The 26,962-nt window shown below is 36.3% G+C and overlaps 1 protein-coding gene across 1 annotated transcript in view; it reads left to right on the top strand.

Moving 5' to 3' along the window:
* The window catches only part of SEMA3E (semaphorin 3E), a 137,119-nt gene that overhangs the window by 93,828 nt on the left and 16,329 nt on the right, over nt 1-26,962 (top strand). The window contains exons 5-12 of the mRNA XM_021384726.1: nt 4,037-4,130; nt 11,582-11,701; nt 13,712-13,854; nt 16,195-16,309; nt 16,621-16,690; nt 17,880-18,024; nt 23,260-23,482; nt 26,195-26,286. Coding sequence (XP_021240401.1) covers nt 4,037-4,130; nt 11,582-11,701; nt 13,712-13,854; nt 16,195-16,309; nt 16,621-16,690; nt 17,880-18,024; nt 23,260-23,482; nt 26,195-26,286 — 1,002 coding nt within the window. The remainder of the gene's footprint in view (nt 1-4,036; nt 4,131-11,581; nt 11,702-13,711; nt 13,855-16,194; nt 16,310-16,620; nt 16,691-17,879; nt 18,025-23,259; nt 23,483-26,194; nt 26,287-26,962) is intronic.

Genomic DNA, 26,962 nt, shown 5'->3' on the forward strand with positions numbered 1-26,962 from the left:
TGTCCAAAATTAATGTAGGCCTTACTCTAATGCCGATGGTGAGACGACTGGGGAGCGAGATGCTGCCGGGATGAGAGACGGGACGAGAAGAAGGAATGTCTCGTGATCTGCGAGTTTTTATCTTTCCCTCTGACTGGAAAATGGTAACAGAACAGCAAAGTCCTCCAGGAAATGTAGTTGTTCTTCTCTTCTGAGAACCAGGCACCTGGAACTATCCACAAGCATTAACTCTTCAACTCCCAGTGCACTACACGATGCTATGATGTGTAATACCAATAACCAAAAATCATAAAACCATGACAATGTTAAAAGGAATAGCTTTGTCTTCAGCACTGATTTTGTTCTGATTCTCAGGGGAATGGTTAGCTACACTTAGCAGCTTTTTCACTGACGTACTGTGCTTTGGTGTACAGTTACTAAAAATCCTTCCACATTTTCTGGAAGACTCCTATACTGGGCCAAGTCTCCCTGGTCTGAGAATCATGGGAGTCTTTAGTGTGGGAAGGTCTGAATAGGAAATGTAATTTATAATAACCAGGTGAGATCACCTATTGCCCTACAACAGGGAATTTCACTTACCGTTCTCTATATAGGATGAAATATAAACCTTACAGTATAAATATGGATAACACAACTTTTACAAGTACTGATTCAAAATATTTTTGTTTCCATATTTGATCACTTGATCATATTTGACACTTGAGCATGTTTTGCTTTAATTGGCTATAATATTTTTCCTTTTTCCTTTGATTGGTAGTTCCATTTTTCTTTTCCTTTTTTTGGGGGGGATGGGAAAAAATGAATGAAAAGTATTAAATCTATAAAACTGTCATGGTTTTGTGATTTTCGGTTATTGGTATTCCACATCATAACATCATGTAGTGGACATACCTAGTCCTCAGAAGAGAAGGACTACTACAGTCCCCACGGTACTTTGCTCCTTTGTTACCATTTTCCAGCCGGAGGGAAAAGATAGAAGCTCGCAGTATAAAAACTTGCAGATCACGAGACCTCGTCCCTTTTTTCCGCCGTCTCTCGTCTTGGCAGCACCTCGCTCTCCAGCCGCCTTATCGTCGGTAGTAGAGTAAGGCCTACCTTGATTTTGGGACATTCTCTCTCTCTGTATTGAATTTATCAGCTTAAATTGTAATTATATTGTATTATAGTGTGTTGTTTTGCATTCCGATATTTTATTTAGTAAATTAGTTTGTTTCTCCTCAGATTGTTGCCGCTGTTCTTTGCTCTCAGGGCCATCTCCCTACCCTTTTCCCCTTTCCCCTTTTCCCGGGACGTGGGCCCTTGGGTCCCCCGTCCCCTTTGTCACGGAATCGGGCCTAACGCCCGTAAACCGTTGACATTTTTAATTTGAAACTCTCAGTTTATCTCCCCCCTTACTTCTACATCTTCCAATCTAGAAGTATTTTTTTATTTATTGACCTGATCCATTGACAGTTACTTTAGTCAAGACCCTAGATGGTAAGTTTTTTCATGAGTAACTTTATTTTTAATACCTGATTGGAATATAAATAGCATCAGACATTCAAATCTTTTTAGAACATTTACTTTACACAGTATTTTACTGCAGTTATGGCTTGCTAGTCTATTTGTGTACTTTTTGAAGGTTTTTCTTTCCACTCCTGCTTTCTCCTTGCTATTCTTTTTCTGCTGTTGACCCAAAATATTATGGTATTTAGTTTTAAAGAAATAACTGGTATGTGATGTTTGAAAAGCATGGAATGAGGTTGAGATTTCCACACACAGAAATATTTCTTCGTTGTTTGACATTTACCCCAAAGCAGAATGGGAATAGTTACTACTGATATGCAATCATAGCTGATACAGCAAAAAATAATATTCTTGCAACACCAGTATCTACCCAGAACGATTATTTTCTGCTGCGTCAGCTATAACGTCAGGCCCTATTGTAAATAATGTGCCAGGGTTTGGCCAACAGAGGAGCTTCTGAAGAGGTGAGATTGAGAGTGCCTTGTTAATGCATGGGCTTTAGGACTCATTACTTCTGAGGGAGGTTGCTTGTTGTTTTTATTTTGGGGGTGGCTTTTTCACTTCAATTAGATATGAAACAGATGTTTTACTTTCCAGAACTGTATTCTGGGTTGCATCTCACTTTTATGGAAACTATCCAACTAATGGAATTCTTTCTTTTTGACCAGAAGTTGCAGAAAAAATGGCATTTATTGTTTAGACAGATAGGAATGAAAGATAGGTACAATAGCTTGGCTCATTTGTGATCTAAGAAGTCAACAGTGCTTTGAAGGGAAGGGGCTTGTGAAAAATCGAGAATATATTCCTTTAAATGAAATGCATAGAGATACTCCATCAATCATCAGTGTCTGGGTGCTAAATTCTCTACAGCTACCCCTGTTCCTTTATATATAATCTTTTCTTTCTCCTTTTTTTTTCTTTTAAATTATCTTAGCAACTTTCTATCATATGCAGTGGTCACTCTGCATCTTTGCTTATTGTGCGTATTTTACGTTTCTTTCAGGAGAGCATAGCTGCCATGGATGGAGTGCTTAATCAGAGAGGAATATTAGTTTTACTTTTTGGGCAAATGCACCCAAAGGTGCAGAGAGGGAGAGATTTCTAGGTTGTAGGGGGGGATGGGTGGACAGAAGAGAATGATCTAGATGGAGAAAAGTGCATAAGAGAGAGAGTAGACATAATCAGGTTTCTGTGCCTCCCAAAAGTACAGCTTTCTGGCTTCTGGAAATAAGGACTAAAAGGACATATAAAGAACTATGCAAGGACCACCAGGACACAATGGGAAAGGGAAGAAATTGCTTATCAACTTCTGTTTACTTCTATTTTGTCCAGCCTATATATACTGAGATATACTAAGATATATCCTTGGGATATACTGAGTTATACTAATTTGCAATCTAATAAAACCTGACTTTTATCATTAAATACCCTCCTGAACCTCTTTTTGGCATGTTTGCTATAAGGGAGAGGTCCAGGCACATCCACCTCACAATTCCAGGGGATCTGGGGGTGCTGTCACAAGTAATCTTACGCCTTACAAACCATTGACTAAAGTATATGAGCAACCTGAGCAACCTGCATTTGAGGTTAGTTTGCTGCATATGTAGATTGAATTTATCTGATATTTTGTTAAAATCTGTATTTCATTAGCCTTTTGAATGAAACTGTTACATTGAACTGAAACTGCTGGACTATTGCAGTTTCTCAGTCATGCAGTTGATGGCTGCGTGGCTTGTGGAGATTTCATAGGTGAGCTTTCTCTCTGTTTCCCCTTTTATTCTTCACAAACCTCTACATTTTGTGATACGGGTTGTGTTTTCTGTTTTTTGTTGTTTTGTTTTTTGGGGTGTTAATATATAAATAGTTCTTTTAAAATGTACTCTCACTTGATAATTTATTCAGACAATATTTGTTGGGCTCTTTTGAGAGAGATGAGAGACCAAACCAAATGAAAATCTAAATTACAAATTATTTATCAGCCTTTAAAGACTTACAAACATAATTTAACAAAGTCACCAATTTTTTTTCATGCCAATATTCTACAGAAATCACATCTGCTCTGAAGGCTATAACTGGGGATTCATTTCTAAGCATACTTTTAGGAAGAATTTAGATAAACATGTAAAAGCTACCAACAGAAGATAACACAGCATGATATATTTAACAACTATTGGAAAAAAAAACATTTAAAGAGGGAAAATACATTCCATGGCTAGATATCTATCTAAAGCTTAGGTAATTTGGAGGAAAGACAGAGAAATATTCACTCCCTACTCCCATAGACATGAAAGAAGTACAATTTTACTGCATATTTAAATGATTCTTTTGGGACAGTGCACACACAACAGTGATTTGTATAAACCCAGATAATTTTTGCAAGTATATCAGTGAACAACAGTAATTGCATTTTCTCCCTAATGAATTCAATTCAGAACAAAGGTATAACAAAGTTAAAGCTGGTCTCTAAGGACATTTTTATTTGCCTGGAGGGCTTACACTGTTTTCTGTGATTTTTTTTTTTTTTTTTAAGGATCATCTGTTTCAACTGGAATCGCACAAATTTGAGAGAGGACGAGGCAGGTGCCCTTTTGACCCCACTTCTTCCTTCACTTCCATCTTAATTGGTAATGATCTTTATGTCACAAACTTCATGGTCCTGTCAATCTGTCGTCTTGAGCATCTTTCTTTAGCATGCCAAGGTGTTGTCAGTCTTTCGCTGCTTTCCACATGTCATGCTTAATCCTCATGGTGCTGCCCACATTAATGTCACATCTCAAGCAGCATTCATTTCAGCAAGAGTGTTTCAGTGGAGTTAGTAGATGTTAAATGGCGTGTGCGATCCTGAAGAAGTAATTGATTGATTGTGTAATTTCAGAAATAATTTCCTGCTTTATTCAAAGCAAAGCAATATGCCAAACTTAGTCTTTTACACCACTGAGATAAATATGCAAAACTTACTAATTTTCATCTTCTGGGATGTAATCTGGGTAACAGGCGTCTTGTAAAAATGTGAATTTTTTTTTTTTAATTATTATTATTATCCAAGGCAATTATTTTTTATATATGGTATAGCATTTTTGAGTTTGAAACATTTTTTTTCTGCTTTTTCTTCTAAGAAAAACCACACAAAATGAATGATTTTCTGTTGATCTTACAATCAGCAATTATAAAAATATAATTCAGTGTAAGTCCTGCAGTGCCAGATAGCTGTGCTGAGCTGGTGTTCCTCATTGCTTTGCTGGTAAGTTTATCACTGTAGGGCTGTGAACTTTGAAGCTGTGGTGCAGTAAACTATGCATTTTTTTCCTCTGTAATGTTCCTGAGAACATTTTGTGAGATGAAGCAAACATGATCTTGGCAATATTATAGTACATTGGCTAAAAATAGACTGAAACAGCAGGTAAAAGGTGGAATTTAGATACATTTACGGAGTAACACAGTGACTTTGTGTTTTTAGGAAACACAAATAAAATGAAAACTGAGCATTCAAAAAAAATAGTTATTGAAAGAAAGAGCTAGATCAAATAAAATTTAAGTTTTTCAAGGTTACAAAAAGAGAGAGACTGATTTTTACATTCCATTTCAAATATTAGAGTTGGAACTTTAATTTAGACAGCTAAAGTTTTTTATTATTAACTGCATTGATACAAATCACCCATGGTGCATTATATTTTTATAAGCTAATTTGTTCATTTACAAGAACAAATTACAAGAAGAATATTTGCCAGTGATGCCAAATCTCTCAAATTGCTGAAATTCTTCAAAATATTGTTCATTCCCATTATCAAACATTACAGCTCAAATTCTTGAGTTGTTGGTTTAAGAAGTCATGAAAGAATCAGGGAAAAATTAGATAGTATTTTGTCTGACCTTCCAAAATCCATTACATACAGATTGTTACGCCTTTCTTCCACTCTTATTTCCAAATTGTTTCTACAATTTTTAACAGATTCCAGTCTTAGCTCAGCCTGAGAACAAGGGTTTATCCCATGGAATTTGCTGTAGGCCTGAAACCTCATGGTCTTGAAGTCCTTCTAAACCTTTACTCAGACAGAACTAAGTAAATAAATTAACCTGATCATGTTCCTACTGTGAGATCAATGTGAATTTTATTTGCTTAAATGGAAGCCAGATTGTCCCACTGAGCATTTCAAGACTAGTGATTAGTCGTCGTGCTTCTGGCCTATTCATTACTGTGCCTGGATTATGGGAGGTCCTTTGGATCCTCATGGTTTTATCTGCAAGAGTAATTCACTAAATAAGCCTTTCCTTTGTAAACAGTGATCTGCTTTGAACATCCAGTCAAAGACTTATGAGATCAATCTCACAAAGCTGTGAGTTCTGTAATATGGTATTTTTAACATGAGAAAATAATATATTCTTATCAAATCACTGATAAATATCCAAAAAACAGACAAACTTTCACGCCTTCATTAAGAGTAATATAACCTGAGAAAGCTATTTAGAGGCTTCCTTCATCCAATGGAAAATATATTATTTCAAGTGATCATAGAATATTTTAAAAACATAACAAAAACGTTCTTTAACATGTTTATTATATTTATTTTTAATTCTATTAGAATTAAACATTCCCAATAGTTAAGAAAAACATCCTAAAGAAGTTATTTCCATGTATTTTACTATATTCTAATAACCAGAGACATACAGCTTACAGAATAAACAGAATTAACACTGCTCCTTAGACTACAGACTGTATGTATATCCTTTACCTCTGTAGGTATCCATTTGAAAAGGGTGGAAGACAGAGATGCAATCATGTTTAATATTAAAGAATCTTTTAATTGACTTTTGAAAATTTAGACAGAGATATCTAATGCCAAATGCACTCTTAAGGAAGGGATCCTCCTTCCTTTAGACCAACCCTTGTACCAGTTTATGGTGACCCCATGGCAGGACATGTCAACTGCACCATGCACTCTTCAGGACTGGTCTTCCACCCAACACTTGGAGGTTTCCTTCTTCTTCACACCCTCTGGTTTTCTTGGACATGAAAACTTCATTCAGCTGGTATGAAGTATGTGCCTCTGGAGGTTGCATTCAAAGATGCCTTCATTCTTCTATTCAGGCTTAGCTGATGTGCATGTCCTTGAAAAAACTTTAAGCAAAACTTTTACCAAACCCTTTCATATCGCTGCTTCCTTTTCTTCCTAACAAAACAATCCAAAACCTGCTTCCACCTCTGTAAGAAACAGCTCTAACTTGTACTGACACAGCAATCTATACCAGTGTTGCTATTGATAATGATGAGGATTAGGCTAACAAAGAAACTTTTTCTACCTCTGATAAAAATTTAAAAGCTCTTCAGCTGTAAAGCTCATTTGCTCCATCCCTAATTAGAACCAGATTTGGCTAGATTAATTTAGGAAGAAAGAGAATCTCTTGTGCTGTGTCTCTTCACGTATCTATCGCTTCACTTCAGTTAAAATCCTCACCTCAAGAAAACAATAGTTTATGACTTGGCTTTAAAACTATATACCCATACTGTTGTAAGTTTTATTGCAGGTCATCTGACCCAATGGTAAAGTAGCTTGTAACGAATTTCTCAGTTTATGAACAGTTAACTTCTGACAGTTTATTGTCACCATCAGGAAACAGAATGGATGTTAGATGGGTGCACATTTAGATAAACTACATATTCAGAAAAAATTATTTGTAATGAACTCTACCATCTGTTTTCAATAGCCATAACTCTGTTTGATATCTGATCGCACACACTGATTAACTTAGATCACACTAGCTCTTGAAAGTTGAGAAATTAACTTATGTCTATATTTTGTTACCTGAATTCTTTCACAAGTAAGCGATGATGAACTTTCCATCCAGGGAATCCTTTCTGATAGTTCCTGTTATTTGCAGTTCTAGAGCAGCTTCATGTCTTTGTGTATTTTCATTTACTTTAGAGAATGAACTGAAAATAATGCAATTTCTCTCAGAACAGAAGGCAGTAGTTGAGAGACAGACAGAAAAAGCAAATGTAGTGAGAAAGTTTATTGGATTAGCAATTGCTAATTTATTTTTATTTTGTGGTTTTCTACTGTGAAAAATATAATTTGCTAAAAATCTGACTGTGAGCCTTAGTCTGCTAAAACTAATGGTAATGGATAGAGAACATAAAACTTCAAAATTACCTGACAGTTTGGGAACTTCTGTGAAATAGAGACCCCGACAGTGACTGAAGCTGATATGATATGATATGATTCTATTACATATGGCTATGGTGTATACCTGCAACATTCAGATAACTAATTAAACAAAAAAAAATAGGGGAAAAAAAAAATTAACTGAGGTGTAGCTCAAAGACTACTATATTAATTTTGACATTTTATCAATATTTTCTATATTTTCCGAGATCTTAGGCATAAGTCTGTTTAAGGGCTGTTATCAAGGAATTCTAGGCTTTAGATAAAAATTGGATTTGATTGAATTGAAATGGGTTTTATTCTTTAATTCAAGAGTATGGAAAAAAATACAGGTACCTTGTAAGCAGCCCCAACAGAATTTTGATGTACTTGTCTACTTGAAACAAATAGTAGATAAAAGTGTGCATATATCATAGAATCATAGAATCATTAGAGTTGGAAGGGACCCTCAAAGGTCATCTAAGTCCAACTCCCCTGCAATGAACAGGGACATGCACAGCTAGATCACGTTGCCCAGGGCTTGATCCAGCCTCGCCTTGAAAGTCTCCTGGGACAGGGCATCAACCACATAACTGGGCAACCTGTTCCAGTGCCTCACCATCCTCACTGCAAAAAAGTTTCTCCTTATATCCCACCTAAATCTACACTCCTTGTGCTTGAAGCCATTTCCCCTTGTTCTATTACCACAGACCCTACTAAAGAGTTTGTTTCCTTTTTTCCTGTAGCTCCCCTTTAGATAGTGACAGGCTGCTCTCAGGTCACCTCACAGCCTTCTCTTCTCCAGGCTGAATGGTCCCAGCTTTCTCAGCCTGTCCTCACAGGGGAGGTGTTCCATCCCTTGGATCATTTTTGTGGCCCTCCTCTGGATGCGCTCCAACAGGTCTATGCCTCCTGTACTGAGGACTCTGCATCTGGATGCAGTACTCCTACTATATCACTTGAGCTGAAACTATTTTTGTGTACATATGTGTGATTTTGTTTGTTTGTTTTTGAGAGCTACAAGGTTTGTATTTGTTTAAATAAGGAAAAAAAGAAAGTTTTCATTCTTGTTTCATCAGCAGTAACCAGGCTGTGTTAAACTTAGCTGTAGCCATTAATTTGTCAAGTATGTGTTTACGTAATTCCTCACTGATGCTACAATTTGACTGGAAAGAGGAAGAATGGTGATGGTCTGTGAAATCACTCAATTTGCAGTTGATTTTCCTGGAAGACACTAGTTTATCAGTGATGTGCAGCAGTATAAACTTTGCAACTAAGATAGTCATGAGCTGATATGTAGTACCAACAGAGGAGAAAAAAATAGGAATCACGCTAAGATTTTTCAAAACACAACCTCAGGTTGTTTCTAAAACTAGAATTAGTCAGCACTTTTAAAAACCTAGCAGTGTTCAAGATACACAACATTCATTTAGAGGTCATGGGCAAAGAGCTACTGAACAGGAAAAGAGAAGATCTGTTTAATGTCAAAGGTGTGAAGGATCACAGAATTACGTTTAATATACTTGTGTCACACTGCTCAGTATTATCTCATCTCTCTCTCTAGGCCTTCTGTTCACTCTTGGTACTTGTCGTGTGTTTAACTTAGAAATAATTCATTATAAAAATCAGATTTAAATTCTGCATCTCTATTTTATCTTTTGTGGACAAAAACCATCCAACACTTCAATTTGTTTCTCCTGGAATCTCAGAGCTAAAATCAGGTATAAGTTCCCCAGTGTATGCTGGGGTGACACACCAGCAGATAATTATCTATACAGATGCTTTTTACCTTTGTCAAATAGAATGAATAGCCTCCCCCATCTGATCTTTTGAATGTTTGGATGTATAACTGCTAATCTTGATCACTAGCAAAATGTGAAGAATTGTCTACCTTGTATGAATGCATTTTCCACATCATATTACTGTGTTGAAAAGACAAAAGCCTCATTCTTATTATACTTTACCATAATTTAACAAAAAAAATGAACAAGAGGAAAACAAAAATTATCCAGTGGAATTCTTAGAGGGGAGTTTATGACTAACGTAACTCATTAATTAGGGTTGTAACTCTTGCTTGGAACATTATTCAGACACTGGTGAGACCTGTTTAAGCACCTCTGTGGTGTGTTTTTTTTGTTTGTTTATTTGTTTGTTTGTTTGTTTTAAGTAAAGCTTTCTATTAGTTCTGGTGGTACTATAATTTATATTTACTTTTAATTTCACTTGCCAATATTTTACACTGAATTACCACAATGTATTTTACAACGCAATATCCATTCTTCATAAGGTGAAGCCTAGGGGAAAACTATTCTCAGCAGAGGTCTCTGAACCATCCCCAGCTGCCAAACTACTCTAAACTGTTCACAGTCATTATTTAGAGTTATTGTACCATTAAATTCATATATATCTCTTAAAATAAACAAATTTCACACACTGAGGGAGACCAACAAGCAACATCTTTGCTTTTGCTGTAATCCTTTACAAATGCCAGCAAATGTTATTTGAAATGATGAGTCGTTTGTTTTGATTAGGGAGTAGGAAACCGTGCCACAGAAATCTCCTCTCAGATTAGCAAAGAACTGGAAATAACTAATTTCCTTCTTCTTGTGCAGTGCAATTCCTGCTGCGTTGTTTTCTGACGTAAGGATGCCACCTAGTGGCCAGCATTTTCCACTTTGAAATTTAGGCCTAAGAAATTTATAATCTAATTCTAAATGGATATTAAGTAAATTACTCCTAATGCTTGATTAATTTAGAGGGAATTGCACCCATGCATAGCAAAAATGTGGAACTATTGCTGGTTATATCTGACTCAGATAGTGATAGTCCAGATTTCTGAGCGTATGTAGTCACTAGTTATATTCAGCGACATATAAATTTTCAAAAGTTATTGGCAATCAATATATTTTTATAATATCTCACTACATTTGCTTAATTCATAAATGCCCTTTTGAAAGTCAGTCCCTATTCTGCTCTCATAATTTTGTCAGCAAATGCTCACCACCAGATGTACAGAATGTAAAAGATCTCTGGTCCTGTCCCTACTCTGGTGAATAGCTTATAGATATGAAAACAAGTTATTGCTGGGCCAGAGGAAAATAAACTTATTTAGAATCATAGAATTATAGAATCATAGAATCCTTAGAGGTGGAAGGGATCTCTGAGGGCCATCCATTTGCTTGTCCTTTGAACACTTAAGTCCTTCATCCAGCAAGATACACCCAGATGTGGCTACCCCAGGTAAAGCAGAACAGCTCCAGCAGGCTGAAGGGAAAAACATTTCAGCCTAATAAAGTTGTGCTTCTTTACGGAAATGAACTGTAAACTGGCAGGTGCAGTTTCATATCTCTCCAACTGGGGAGAAAACTTCATCTGTAAAATACTCATAAAACCCTGCATCCAGTTCTGGGACCAAGCAACTCTGCTCCTCATTAACAAGACAAGTGCACATCAGTAAGTGCTCAGAAGCAAACCATGGGTCAAAGAGGCATAGCACTGGTGAAATCTTAGGTGCTGATAAAGAGTAGGTATCTGTAGGGCCAAGCACTAACTGAATTGAGAGTGATATCATTGTCCTTAGGTGCTTGATGTTACAGATGTTACTGTGCTTGGTGTGGTTGTTATTTTAACACCTTCACATTTTTTTTGTGTGAATCTATTCCAAAAACATTGTCAATCTTGAAAGGAAGCTGAGCTCTTCAACAAAATTTAAAATTGTTGACCTCATGCTGTTTCAACTGTAAGTACTACAGTGCTGATAGGAACAATGACTACAAACCCTTTAAGCTGCATTAGCTTACTGACACTTTCTCACCCATTTTTGAGCAAAGAATAGTGAGCCATGCTAAGAGTACAGTGCCCATAATATTCAAGGACATTATAAAGTAGAGCATTATCAAATTTGTTTATTTATTTGTTTAATATGCGGTCTACAGGTGGTGAGCTTTTTACTGGTCTCTACAGTGACTACTGGGGAAGAGATGCTGCTGTCTTTCGCACCATGAATCGTATGGCACATCTCCGAACTGAACCTGATAGTGAGCGCCTGCTGAAAGGTACAGAAAATAGGAGAAGAACATGGAACCAGTAGTGCTTTGGATGACTACAGAAATTCTATTTAACCAGAAATTTATATTATATTGTCCTTGCATATGTATATCTCATTGGAGATAAATGTGTTTAGAGTATCTTTTTTTTCCCATGAAACTTTTCATTAATCTCCTGCTATGATTAACAAATTGAAATCTTTATTCTGATTACATATTAGCTTTAAGAAGCAGGACTTCGAAATCCTTCATTTTTCACTTTTAAAAGTGCTTTCAATTTGTACTCTGGATATTCCATACTATTTCATGACACTAGTTATGATTAAAATAATATTTTAAAAATTTCTCATTGGTTGGAATTTCTAATTAGAACACAGCACTCTTTTTTTCTATATGAGGTCATTTCCTCTTTATGTTGCATTCAAACAATTGAATCTTCGCCAAGTTCTGTGTTAAAGAGGTGTCATGCAACAACATAAAATAATAAAAATGAAACTATCGTACAGTTAAATGAAGTAAAAATTAAATGAGGTTATTTAAAAGAAAAACACAGAAGTATTGCACAAGAATAACATTAGGAAAATTCCTATGCTTAGAAAATATAACTTAGAAAATATTTCACACTCTTCAACATGGAATATAATTGACTTTCAAAGACTGAAATTTCTTTGTAATTAAGAGCCAGACTCTGTATTTTTTCTCACTCCAAAAGTTTTGCAGTGTTTCATCATAACAGTGACATAACTACAGCTAATGTTTGGCAAGGAGATTCAATAATTTCCTTCTATGGTGATTCATCTGGTGTGCATCATCTTTTCAATTCACATAGCTGGAAAGGACAACTTTTTTTTCTCTCAAATGTCAGGGCAGTTTCTCTGGAATCAGAAGAGAGTAGAAAGTTCATGTTTTTCTCCTGCACAAATTTGACATCATTCTTGAATTCATCTTATAAAAGCATGTTTATAATATTATGACATCCACTATAAGCTCAGTACTTAGATCCCTGCTAAACTGAGTGTTTAGGCCAGCTATACATGTGTAGTAACAACCACATAAATGTCTCAATATGGAAGTAAAGTTGCTCTTCCCTCTGGAAGGTGCCATCCCTTGAAGTATAGAATTCTCTGTATTGTGGCCTCAAACTTCGTTTTTAATTTACACCATATTTGAAATTTAAATTTGCAATGTATTTAAATGTATATTGGAAAACACTTCAGAAAATTAGCAAGCAAAAGTTCTCTAGCCATATCTTAAAAGTGACTATTTTTCATAAAGAACAAGAATTTAGAAAATATTTACATTACCAGCTGCTTTTTAAGAAATTGTACTAATTGCATGAACTAATTTTGTTCTCATTTAAGGAGTTTGTAAAAAATTTGCTACAATTCTCTGGGATTAAATCATTCACAGTTTGCCATGGTGTGGGGTTAAAAGTTATGGAGTGCACACCGAAATTTGTACTTAGGTTTCAACTCTGTAGCAAAATGTCAAAGCAGGAAGATTTTAGAAGGCTTTTATTTTATTTCATGACAGAAATACACAATGTGCCTTCTGTCTATGAAGATATGCGTTCATATAACAATTATTAGCTGAACTTTAACTAAGAGGCTGTTTTCCCAAAGTCAGCATTCCTATGCCTGATTTTTATGGAACCAGAGATTGTTACGTGAATATTAGTGCCAGGTTTTAGCCTAATCCAAATATATAAACCCCAGAGAACAAAAATGGAAAGAGATCCTTTTCTTGCACTCGTACAAAGGAATATTGACTTGTGAATCAGAGTGATAAAAATAGTTTGACACTAATGTATTCCACGTGTTCTATGGATATCCACATATAAAAAAAATTGACTTTTTCCTATTTACGTCACCCTGTTCCACTCAGGTAGCTCTCTGACTGACATATCCCTGCTTCTTTTTTTTTTTCTTTTTCTTTGCCACCAGTTGATTATGAGGATTAAAAAAATAAAATAATGTTTTAATGAACTTTATCTGAATTTAATTTTGTTTTCTCTTGAAGAACCAAAGTTTGTTGGCTCATATATGATTCCTGACAATGAAGACCACGACGATAACAAAGTATATTTCTTCTTTACTGAAAAAGCATTAGAGGCTGAGACAAGCACTCATGCCATTTACACCAGAGTGGGACGTGTGTGTGTGGTAAGATCCTCTTCCTGATGCCCCAGCTGACTGGTGAAAAAAAAATAAAAATGAAAAGTGTTCTCCTTTCTTTTTCCCTTCTCTTCCAGGCAAATACGGTATTTGATAATGTACATGAGATTATAGATCTGAATGAAAACTGTTTCTCAACATCCTCAAATATTAGAAAATTCAAAAATAACCCTAAATTTGGTCTTGAAACAAATTCTCCTTGAGAGAGGGAAATAAAGCTCAGACACCTTGTTATTCAGTTCTGTCTCTCTTTGAGCTGATATGTGGTAGCAGTAAGAATAGCTCCCCATAGGACTAATTTACCATCACAGATTCTCAGTTCAAATCAAGGCTCCATCGTCCCTAACACTGTCTGCAGGTCCTTCTGCATCTCTCACAGCTGACATTAATTGATGTCCCCTCCTACTTCTGGTAACAGGACCAGCCCAGCCACAGCTTCTCTCTGATGCTTCCCCTCACTTTCCTACTCTGTCAGCAAGGAGCAGACTTGACTCAATTGCATTTATGCAGGGTTGACAGCTATCCAACCAGATATCCTTTTGTAGCCAGTACAATAGGACAAGAGGCAATGGGCACAGACTGAAGCATCCACATTCTATCTGACCATAAGAAAACACTTTTTTTGTGTGTGTTAGAGTGGTTGCATAGAGTGGTTGTGGAGTCTCTGTCCTTGAAGATATTCAAAACCCGACTGATGTGACTTTCCGTAGATAACGCACTTGAGCAGGCCAGACGGACTGAAAAATATCCAAAAGTCCCTGCCAAATTCATGGTTCTGTCATTCTGGGATTCTGTACATTTCAAACATCTCTTTTTGATGCATCCATAGAGTGTTTTCTAAATAACAGCTAATTGCTTTCATTTAATCATTCCTGTTCCTCTCTACATCCTCTAAGCAAGAACATGCAGAAAAGGAAACTAGAACAAAGGACTGAATTGCCTAGAAAAGAGTGAGAAGTTTATTTCTTAGCATCCAATTTCATTTCTGAAATAAACTGATTTCCTTCCTAACTGTGGGAGATAATTTCCTAAAACTGATGGGCAAAGAAAAAGATAGAAGTTAAAAATGTTCTTTCACCCAAAATATACTATGTGTCACATATGCTCACCAACATACTACCTGTTAAAATGACTTTAAAAGTGTCCATACATGACTTGAAACAGAGTATATAGGATACCAAATAGGGGCCTAAGACATTATTGTTCTCATAGGCAGTTGGCTTTCTGAATTCAACAATGCATCAAGGCCTGAAGCCAAATTCTTTGCCCTATGTTCTGGTAGATGTCAGAGCAGATTATTTTGATAACTCCCTCTAGTCTGAAATATACTGACCTGAATGTCTTATCTCTAGCCAGGGGTTAGACCAAAATCCCACAGATCTTTCTCCTCCACATGTCCAAAACTCCAGACATTACTTTAGCAGACTTCGCTCTGTATGATGTAGTTCAAATTTGATTTCATGCATATGATAAATTGAGAGCTAGGTAGTGATTTATGATCTGGCCTTTTTATCAGCTTCCACATTTTCATTTGTGTTGTAACAGGTTTTACAACTCAGAGGCATCTTCCCTCTATATATCTACTTTTCTAAGGAAAACGGATGTTTTTTTTCTTAAGATCTCAATGTGGAGATGAGGAAATCCATTAACTTCCATAGTATAAAGTTGTGAGAAGAATTTAGCAAGCCTCTTGCAGAACCTTCACTATGCAGTTACACAATCTTCCTGAATATAAGGCCATAGGTACTGAGAATGCTACTCAAAGTTACGAAGTCTGATTACTGAGTAGAGCTAAATGCACCATTTTCTTAACAATCCAAAGAGGAAAAAAAAAAAGTGTCAGCCATAGTAAAGTGGGAATTAAAGTTGCAGAAAAATTGTTAAATTGTTAGAACATCTTATAGACATTTGCCTCAGACTTGCCCAGCTGTACCAGCTGTATAGATAGATTCAGGGCTTTGGTTTCCAAAAACATTCATTAAACTCTCCAATGAACGCCTGAAGCAGAGCTAAGTTTTGTTAACGTATTCATTACATCCAGTTAACCAAAAAGAGAAGGTTTACAACAGCTGTATATTTAACCTATCCATGGATGCAATACAGAATTAAAAAACTCTTACAAACCCACAAGTCTTACTAAGGCCTGGACTTGATCAGTGCAATCTTACTTGAAAACCATCTCCAAAGCAGTTATACTAGTAATGGACATGTGGTTTGAAAGTGCATGCTTTTTACATTAAGAGATACAATGAGAGACTAATTCAGTGGAGATGTTTGTGCTTCTAGAGTTATTTAAATTAACATAAGTGTTTGTTTCTTTTTATGCAGAATGATATGGGAGGACAGCGAATGCTTGTGAATAAATGGAGCACTTTCCTCAAAACCAGACTAGTTTGTTCTGTGCCTGGAAGAAATGGAATTGATACGCATTTTGATGAATTAGGTAAATACCCTAAACTGCAACAAACTTAAAATAATCATAGAAAAATATGTACTTTCATGATAACACATCTTACTCTATACTGTACATATTTTCATTAGTAGGAAACATACATATGGAGTTGGTTGTCATCAGTTATAGCTTTACTCATTGTATTGTTTTTAAAGAACGCATCTAAAATCTGCATTGAAAAATAGCATTTATGAGTTAAATAAGATTACCCCCACAACAAACAATGACATTTCTCTTTTGGCACTGAGAAAATTAGTTTGCTATCAATAACACTTTAAACATTAAACATTTCTATTTTACAGAGGATGTGTTTTTGCTGCAAACTCGTGATAACAAAAATCCAGTGATATTTGGCCTCTTCAACACTACAAGGTAAACAACTAGAAGAAATAACAGCAGCAGTAGAGGAATGTTTGAACAGCCAATTGAAGAGATGGAAGCTGCATGATAAATATCACAAAGAAAATACATAGTAAACAGTTTAATCCTAGTTCTATGCACAGTGGTCTTTCTTGTTAATGTAAAAACTGCTTTGTGAAGGTGGCTTGAAGTCTCACATCATGATTCAGTTTATCTGTTTCCAAGAAAACATGAATTAACTAAGTATTTCTCTAAATGATAATTTTCTAGTGCCAATATGTACCTATTCCTGCCTGGTTATAAGAGCAGACTATGAAAGCCGCCTGTTTTCCTTTGGGAGTTCCACTGGAATTCACTATTAAGTAGACAGTAGTTTAAATTCCTATTAACTTCTTAGCAAAGCCTAAACCATTAGCTGTTGTGTTGCTGGTGGCCTCCTTTTCCACATCAGTGTAACCCAAGTGCAAGCTTCTTTCTTGGAGATCTAACTTTAGGATGTAACTGGTAGAGAGGAGCATTTGCCAGTATTTTGCTATTGCCAGTTTTTTGCTCTCCTGCTTCATTGTTTTTGAAGAAAGAGGGGCAGATCTAGTCCTCTATGGAAGTTGGCACCTATCAGTTCTTGCTGGCTCTCTATGCCAATAGGAGGAGGTGGACACCTAATTAAAATTATCTGGATCACCTTCTGGAAACTTCGGAGAGAACTGTTTTACAAGGAGTACTGATGCTTCTTTAAAAAATAATTAATTGCTTCTCCAGAACTCAGAGTATAAGATGTATAAAATTTGAAAGAGAAAGATATTTTATGTGGATTGATCTACACAGATTACTCTTTATGATCTAATAACTGACCAGCATTCCCATACGTTGACACAAAGACATACAAGACCTGAGTTGAGTTCCCTGCCATTCCTCTCTGTTTAAAAACAAGTAATTTAGAGCCTGTGATCACCAGCTTGAAATTTGGAGACAAAAGCATTGAGCTTCCTCAGAGAAATATTATAAACATAAATATATTAAATATTTTATAAAGAACATTGCACATAGTAGTTAGGAGAAAAGCATATCGGAAACATGAAGTATTTTTTCTCCCTGAATACTGTTGAAGTGAGATTTATTTTTAATTATATAATAATACCAGTATTACATGTAGCAAATATGGCATACTGTTTTAACAATGTCTTTGAATTTTACTTCACAGCAATATATTTAGAGGATATGCTGTATGTGTTTACCATATGGCAAGTGTCCGAGCAGCTTTCAATGGACCATATGCTCATAAAGAAGGACCAGAATACCACTGGGCTCTATATGAAGGGAAAGTACCTTATCCTAGACCTGGTTCAGTAAGTACAATCTATTTTCCACTCTTTTGTTAATGTAAATGAGCTTAGAAAAAAAAAGCAGACTGCTAATACTGCAAAATCTTACTGACTTCACAGTCCAGGACATATTTATTTAAACATATATATTAAAGCATTTCTGAAAAAATGTGGAATGACTTAGCAATAAGTTTTATCAAGCACTGGAAAAATAGATCCCAAAGGAAAATGGGGGAGTTAAATATATAGGATTTTTCAAAATCTTATTGGGACCTAAAATCAGCAACTTTGTGTTAAGTGCCCAACATCCTGAAGATAAAAGAACAGGGAAGGGAAAGGGAAAGGAAAAAAGAAAGGGGAAAGGGAAAGAGAAAGAGAAAGGAAAAGAAAAGAAGTTCAATTGGAAAGAACTTACTAAGATCCTTAAGTCCAACTGCCTGACCTTTCAGGGCTCACCAAAAGTTAAAGCACATTAATGAGAGCATTATCCAAATGCCTCTGATGACTAACAGGCACAGGGCATCAACCACCTCACCAGGAAGACTTGTTCCAGGGATTGACTACTTTCACAGTAAATAAATATTTCCTAATGTATAGTCTGAACCTCCCCTTGGTGCTGCTTTCCTTCCATTCTGTCATCAGTTACGAGACAGGAGAGGCCAGCACCTCCCTCTCCATATCCCCTCACAAAATTGCAGACAGCAGTGAAGTCACCTCTCAGCCTTCTTTACTCCAAACTAGACAACCCAAGCGTCCTCAGCCTCTCCTCATGCCTTTAAATACAGTTACAAGATTTATTCCTCTCCTCTGGACTCATTCAAGGATCATAACATTCTTATTATATTGTGGAGCTCAATATTCAAATTGAGATCACACCAATACTAAATAAAGTAGGAGAATCACTTCCTTTGACTGGTTGTCTGTGTTTTGTTTAATGCACCCAAAAATGCAGTTTGCCCTCCTGGCTGCCATGCCCCACTGCTGGTTCATGCTGAGCTGCTGTCACCAGCACCCCCAGGTTCCTTCCTGCTGAGTTGCTCTCAGCCACTCATCTCCTGTCTGTGCCTGTGTCTGGCATCGCCCTGTGCCAGGTGCAGCACCCAGCATTTGACTTTGTTGGATTGTCAAGTTCTCCACGGTATCTAGAGCCCTCTGCAAGGCCTCTCATCTCTCCAGGGGATCAACAGCATATCCCAGTTTAGTATAATCAGAAAACCTGCTGAGGATGCATTCCACTAAAGCATTCCACTCATTATAAAAAAAGATCCCAAGATACCAGGCAGTGAAGAGGCACCTCCAGAAGGTGGATCAGACGCTGCATTCAGATGCAGTAGGTATATTATCTTGAAATAAAGCTTTTTTTTTTTTTTCACAATAGAAAAAAATAAAAGAGTGAAGAAAAAAGACATGAGACATATTTTTAAAATCCAATTCATCTGACAACTGCTGTAACATACTTTGCAAATGCATAGGTGCTGTTGTCTAGAGAGTTGTTCCTGCCTGGCATCTAGACTTTTCATTTGGTAAACAAATTCCAGAGGAAATCTCAAACTTATTACTTAGAGAAAGGTAATTGATTTCTTCAAGGAATTCCTAATGCCTATGTTGATATCTCAAAGATCTTGGGCAACTAGCTTTGGGTGACCCATCTCGAGCAGGGATTTGTACAAGATGACCTCCCAGCATCAACCATTCTGTGATTCTGTGATCATACAAACATAATCTTGATCTCAAACTCTTTCATTGTTTCAGTCTACTTTTAAACGTGTCTGAAGTTTCTATTTTTGTCATATTCTAAGCCCAGGAATTTCATGTCCCACCTCAGGGGGTGAGGAGATCAGTGGTGCATGAGGGTGCCCTTTGCATTGCAGGGATCCATCATCATTTCACAGATTGTGCACATCCAGAATCTCCTTCACCTTCCCCTTCCTGCTGTAAGTCCTACATCAGGAAATGCCAGGATGACCCAGAGAGACGCATCAGTATTTCTTCTTGTCCGATGCCTCTTGGGAATACGGCTACTTACCCACCCACGGCAATTGTTACCTGTTACAAAGAAGCTTTTGTTTACAGTCACTGACGATCTAACCTTAAACATGTCAGTATTGTGCAGATTTTTGACTCTGTGGGATGCAAAGACATTTCTAATAGCTGTTTGGCTAAAACTCACACACAGCTTTCACACTTCACCTCTTCTATCTTCTCGCAGGCTAGAGACTCACTCTCTTGAGCTTAGCAGTGGAATAAACAGTTGCTGGAGCGTTACTTTCAGTGTTGTTTTTCCTACTCTAACTGAATCAATATTCTCTTTTGTACTAAAAGCAATCATTTGCAGAAGTAAACATTTATCCCTGAATCACAGGAATAAGAGGTGAAAAGGCCTATTAGCTTATCTTGTCCATGCCACTACAGATTTTCTCTCCATAGTATGATTTTAAATGCATGTCCTCCCTCATTTTAAATTACTGTTTATGTCTTCTTCTCCTGGAGTTAGAGACATAAGTCAAAATACAGAATTGGATGCTAGAAAAGAGATTATCTGGGATTTAAATGCTATGATTTGACCATCTTGACCACTGTAATTGTGCTAATATCAATACCAAATGTTGGGGGTTTTTTTTGCTTACTTGATGTTGATCCAAGTGAATCATCAGTATTGAGTTGGGATGGAAAAATAGATAAACTGCTTATCAAATTTTGAGCAAAACAGTATAATTCAAAGGAATTATTTTTTCCTATTTGACATATTTAATAGCTAATCACAGTTTTTACAGTTTTACCAAGTAATGAGATTCATGCATGGATTGTGGAATGGATGCATATTTTACAAAGATGACATGATAGAAGTTCTCTAAGTGGTATGCATTTTATCTGCAGGCAGTAGACTTCCCATACATTGTTTCAGCTGAGCTGAAATAGGCAGGAATTCAGTATTAATGACTACAGCATTACACAGATAGCAGTACATTGACTGAAGATTGAAAACTGTTTGTTGGCAAAAAGGACAGAGTATTGAGCCAGCAACTGAGCAAAGTTGACAGTGATTTACAGAAAGGCTGTATTAAGATCCACTCAGAATCAATGCTTCCCTTCCTTGGCTCTGAACACTCCCATTTCTTTCATACTAGATTGAAGCCTCCCTAACAGGCAAGGCATGGGAGCTGACACAGATAGAAAAGAAGAGTGCTAATAATTTTCCCAGTGTGACAGAACAAGTTTGTTGTGAAAAGAGGTATTTCTCAAGTGTTAATCAGTTAATCATGTTTGTCTATAAGTTGCAAAGCACATCAGAGGCTGGAGTAGCTGCCTATGCCAGCTAACAGAAAATTAATTCATTTTTGGCTGCTCATCAAGGGTACAGGTTAGACGTCATTTCAACACTTTTCCAGTAGCAAGAAGTGAAAATTGTAGCCCACAGTATTGGGTTTCCAAAGAACAGTTCAGCATATTGGTAAGGTGAATCTTAGAATTATTTGAGTTAGAAGGGACCCTTAGAGGTCATCTAGTCCAACTCCCAGCTACTCATTACCTTTTCCATTACAAAGGTGACAGTGACAAGAGGCCAAAAATACCTATTATCAGGCATCTCCGTGACTCAGCACTCTTTCATCTCAGATACTGAATGGGAAAAAATGGAGTCTATGAGGAATGACAGAACAGCTAAGAGATAAATAAATAGAAAATCACAGCTAGAATTGCAGTGTCTGGCAGATTCTACAGTTTGCTACTCTGAATTCTCCCTGAAGCACTGTTTTTTGCAGTATTCTAGGTTGCTATTCTAATTTTTCGCTTAATGTATTTAGGCTGTGATGCTTCTGAAAATGACATCAGTTACCTCAAAAACAGTGTTCATAGACTTCAGAGATGGCTGCATCTGCTGTTTCCATTCCATTCTAGACTACTAGATTTTATTCAATTAAAAACAAAAAGCCTGTCAAGGATTATTTTTATTAAATCTCTCCAAGACTGGAACTGTACAAAGGGAAGTTGACAATGCCTATTCACTTGATATGCTTTGCAGTGCACGGAAAGCAAAGGCTTAGCCTATCTTCAGGCTCCTGCTCTATCTCTTTATTGTAAACAGCCAGTAAAATTCCATCACTAGGTTGATTAGGCAATTACTTTAAAGTCAGCACTGAACAAATACTTTCCTGAACCTAAGCCCAAAAATTGGAAGCAACCATTGCTCCATTTGAGAAGAGCAGGAGTTTGTTCTTGTCAAGCACAGCTGGCCGCAAGTTTAAAATTACTGTTTCTGGTAAACAGAGAGTATTTTATTTCATTTCATTGACTGAAAAAGTCCAATTTAAGCAGGGAGATGCTGCTACTGTGGGTTTGCTTGAAATGCTTCTTAAAACCACACTGCCTTATGAATATTTGGAGAAAGTAAATGGTTACTGAGATATTTCCAGCTTAATCATAAATGGTTCCAATTAGACATCATGAAGCAAACTGGAAATGCAGAATTTAAGTGCAGTTAGGAAACACCGTATCCTTTGCAAAGCATCCTAAAATTAACTTCTCTGTTTAACACATTAAATTATCCCTAATTACACATTTGACCAAAGGAATAAGCCTCTTTTAATCAATCATTCACATAAAGTGTACAAAATGGTAGACTGATCAATGCAAACACTGGTATTTCGTACTTAACTCTGATATATAATACTTTCACCATGAGTTAGAATAAAATTTAATACTGTTAAAATAGTGGAGATCAAGAATTACTATTCCCGCTGGCATCATTTTTAATTGTGCTTAGTTTCTCATGATAAAGTATTTTGCAATCACAAAGCAATTAGACTAGAGATTGATTTCAAGAATTACTGCCCTGCTGACTTTACAGGACTGTCTCCCTGCTGGGGTAGGAAACTCCTTTCTCCTACCTCTGTCAATGGCCATTTTGATTACAACTTCAATATGAATTTGGCAATGAAACAAATGCTATTTTTTTTGGCCAAAATCTGACTGCATCAGTATTTAGTCTGCTCCTACTATGCCAGACAGGAAGGAGTCTCTAAACATGGGAGTGCCAAGGCTCTGCTCAGCAGATTAATAAACCTTGATTGACTTCTCATGATTGATAATCCATACATGCATAAAGCATAGACTTCACAGTCACAGATCCTATAGTGTTCTTCTGTGCCTATTTTAATGCCAGGTTTTGTGTAGACTTGTCATCACCCCTATGAACAAGACTAGTCTCAGACAATTTACTTGGCAAGCCTTCAGGATAATCTGTCTTTTCTGTTTTTGCAGTGTGCCAGCAAGGTGAATGGTGGTCTGTATACTACCACCAAAGACTACCCTGATGAAGCTGTCCATTTTGCCAGGAGTCATCCACTCATGTATCAGCCCATCGAGCCTGTTCATAAAAGACCAATACTAGTAAAAACAGATGGAAAATACAACCTTAAGCAAATAGCAGTGGACAGAGTGGAGGCTGAAGACGGGCAATACGATGTGTTGTTCATTGGCACAGGTAAAATAAAGAAAACTAGGAATGCAACTGATTTAATAGGTTTTCAACGTCCAGGATGAAGGAAATTGTCTAGAGTCAAAAAATAATAAAGCATTACAACAGCCCTCTCTAACAATAACTCTGTGCATGACTGAGCCAATCTGCACTCATAGCCTTACAGAAAAGGGTAGTCATTCTAGACACATGCTTCAATGTGCTGATATTTCACAGAAAAATAATGCTAGGAAAAACTTCTGAAGAATAAGAACAGATACTTAAGTAGAGAATTCACCACCACCACCATCCCTAAAAAGTAATCTTGATTCAATTTCTGACATTTTTAAAACTTCACAACAAAATTGTGTATCTGAACATCATTCTGAGTTGGGATTTAGACTCTGGGAGGAACACAGGTGATATGATTTGCAAAAGCAAAGTTCAAGTTTATTCCAATGTTTATCTCCTCTACTTCTGCAGTCCACAAGTCTATCTGATGCTGTTAAAAAGAAACTGACAGCTTCTAGACTTGGGTTGTGACACAGCTCAAGGAAGGAAGGAAGGAGGATGTACCCAAGTTTATAATTAAAAAATAAACTGTTAGAAATTTTCAGCCAAGTTTTCTTGTCTTTCCATTATACTGTTTTTATAAGTTACATAGAGTTTGTTTAAATTGAATTTTTGAAACACCTACCAAAAAAAGTATGAATAATGTAAATTACATTACAGAAGTATGGTACAGAGTTGCTGTAACCCTAAGCAGCTAGAGAAGAAAAAAGCACATTCTAATGGTATTTGAAAAAATAAGAAACCTTAAGTAAATAAGAGGAAAACTTAGGACTAGAAATGACTGGTCATCTTTAATCTGCTTTGAAAAAAATCCAAGGATTCATATATTCACATTTTATCAAGTTGACAACAGGAGTGGTGACACAAATCATTTTGACTGTTTTGACTAGGCAAGCATGTACGGTGAATTATTTTTTACTTAATGAAATTCCTCTGATAAGCACTTTTCAGTGTTGAAAACATTCAGAAGGAGCATGCTCATAGAACAGCAAAGGTTTACTTATACTAGTGATGTATTCTAAGCTTTTAAATTGCCTCAGTAAGGTTTCAGCATTGGACTTAGTGTGGTCTATAAAACACTGTGTCATATGTCACTTATGTCCCTACTGCAAATTTAGTAATGGTGACTATATTTTTTATATTTACCACTTGCATTTATGATTGAGATATCAGATATTTGTACAGAAGTCCTCTGTTCAGCAAAGTTGAAACTAACGAGACTTAAGGATGTGCTTCAGGGTTGTGCTGAACTGGTGCCCAAAGGCTGCTTATTTTTGAGATGTCCAAGCTCAGATGACAAGAAATTCCATCATAGGAATTTGGACTTTAGAAACTCTAAGTCGATTTCTTCAATCTGTTTTCTGGCAAAGCTCCCATCAGAAAGCTCACTGCTTCTCTTGGCAATATAATATTAGAAAGAGTTAATCCTCTTTTATCTGAGTCTAACACCTTCTGTGTAACATTTGTAAGCAGTCTTAAAGCTCCGCAGAAGTTTCCTTAAGGTAGAACTGCAGGTTAAAAAGGTTTTTCAAAGCAGAAGTATGAACATCAGGACTAACCTTCTACATATTTGTAAGCAATATTTGAAGAATCATAGAATCATTAAGGCTGGAAAAGACCTGTAAGATCCGGTCCAACCATCCACTCATCACCAATATTGCCCACTAAACCATGTCCCTAAGTGTGACAACAGTAAACAAGAATTACTTACGAAAATCAGAACTCAAACTGTATTTTTTTTACTGATTCATCACAAAATGGATGTCCTTACGTATTCTCTTTGAGAAGTAGTTCCCCTTTATGATTGCCTCTTTGATCTTCTGCTGAACATTTTTTCCATTGTTTGTCTGCTTAATATTTCACCTGTAAATCAAGGATGACTGAAAGTAGCATAAGAAAGGAATTGATATTTGCCATTGTTGATGACAGATTTTCAGATGAAGGAAAGTAAGATACTCTCATAACAGTCAACAAGACAAAGCTGACGTGGTGGAAGACCAGATGCTATTCTTGCATTTTAATTTCCTGGCAGAGTTGTACTGACACACAGGCTGATGGATCTAAATTCCAAAATGCTTTAAACTTTTTGAAAGCACAGTTTTTGCTTATCTTCCTTTGATTAACACCTTCAGCTCAACAGCATCTCAGTGAGAGAGAGAGAACTGCACATAATAAACCCCTGAATGTGTTGATATTCTTGTCTGGAAGAATGGAGCTGCTGTGAGAAATTAAGGATAGTTGGTAGTTTCCTAACTATTGTCAACGTTCAGATCCTACAATTAAAACCACTTAATACTGCCCTGACCTGATGGACTCAGCCCCTTCCTACTGTCATTTCTTTTCCTCAAATATGGTCACCCTCTTTGTCCCTTTTGCAGATCACCAAGGTGTCATAACCTAGACTTTGAAAAATACTAGCCAATTAATTGTGCATCTCAGGGTTGTCTCAGCTGGCTCTTAGTTGCCAGACAGGCCAGAGCATGTCACAATGTCTTTGGGACATATTAACATATGTGATTATTTCCTAAGGTTAATATATGTGTCCTGTATGTATTTATAAGTTCCTAACCATTATCAATTTGAAGAAGTTATTTAATGTCTTTGAAGGCCAAATAAAAGTTCCCACCATTTTTATTTCAGCATTTTTATTTTTGTTTTTCTTCCCAGATAATGGAATTGTGCTGAAAGTCATTACAATTTACAATCAAGAGACAGAATCAATGGAAGAAGTGATTCTTGAAGAGCTGCAAGTATTCAAGGTGAACTGTGCTGCATACGAAGCATATATAAAACTGTCTTGAATATTTTTCAGTTAAATTTTAAAACGTCTGATAGACATTACCTAATAGTTGGCTGCAATAATTTTTCTAATCATCTATTTTATGACACAAATTTTTCATTTTCTACTGAAGTTTTTTCTTAAATGAATTCAGTAACCAAATACTGAAGTACATTGCAGGAAGCCAGCACTGTTTTCCCATTTACATGCTTAGAGGGTGTAGTGTGAATTTTGATTAGAATTTTTTTTTATATATATTTTCCCTCATATTCAATTAAGTATTTAAAAGAATATAATCACACACAAAAAAGGGCTCTTCAGTCTTGAAGCTTAAAAGAGGTCTAGAGTAAAATAAAATAATTTGAAAAAATTGAAGAGTGAATCAGTTAATCTATCTTTACAGTGGGCAAGTTACAGTTCTTGTGAGACAAACTCCTGTCAGTTTAAGAATAACCTAAGACTAAAGCTCAATATGTAGTATGTGGAAAGCTAGTAACAGTGAAATTCACTTAAGGAATATTCACATCATCTCATGTCAGCCACATAAATTAGGAGGCACTTGCAACCACAAAGAAATCCTAATATCCAAACTTAGGTATCTAAATCTGATATCTGAATTTGGACACTGTGACTATGGGCTTGTTGCTTGTAAGGAA

Source organism: Numida meleagris, chromosome 1, assembly GCF_002078875.1.
Source record: "Numida meleagris isolate 19003 breed g44 Domestic line chromosome 1, NumMel1.0, whole genome shotgun sequence".
Taxonomy (NCBI): domain Eukaryota; kingdom Metazoa; phylum Chordata; class Aves; order Galliformes; family Numididae; genus Numida; species Numida meleagris.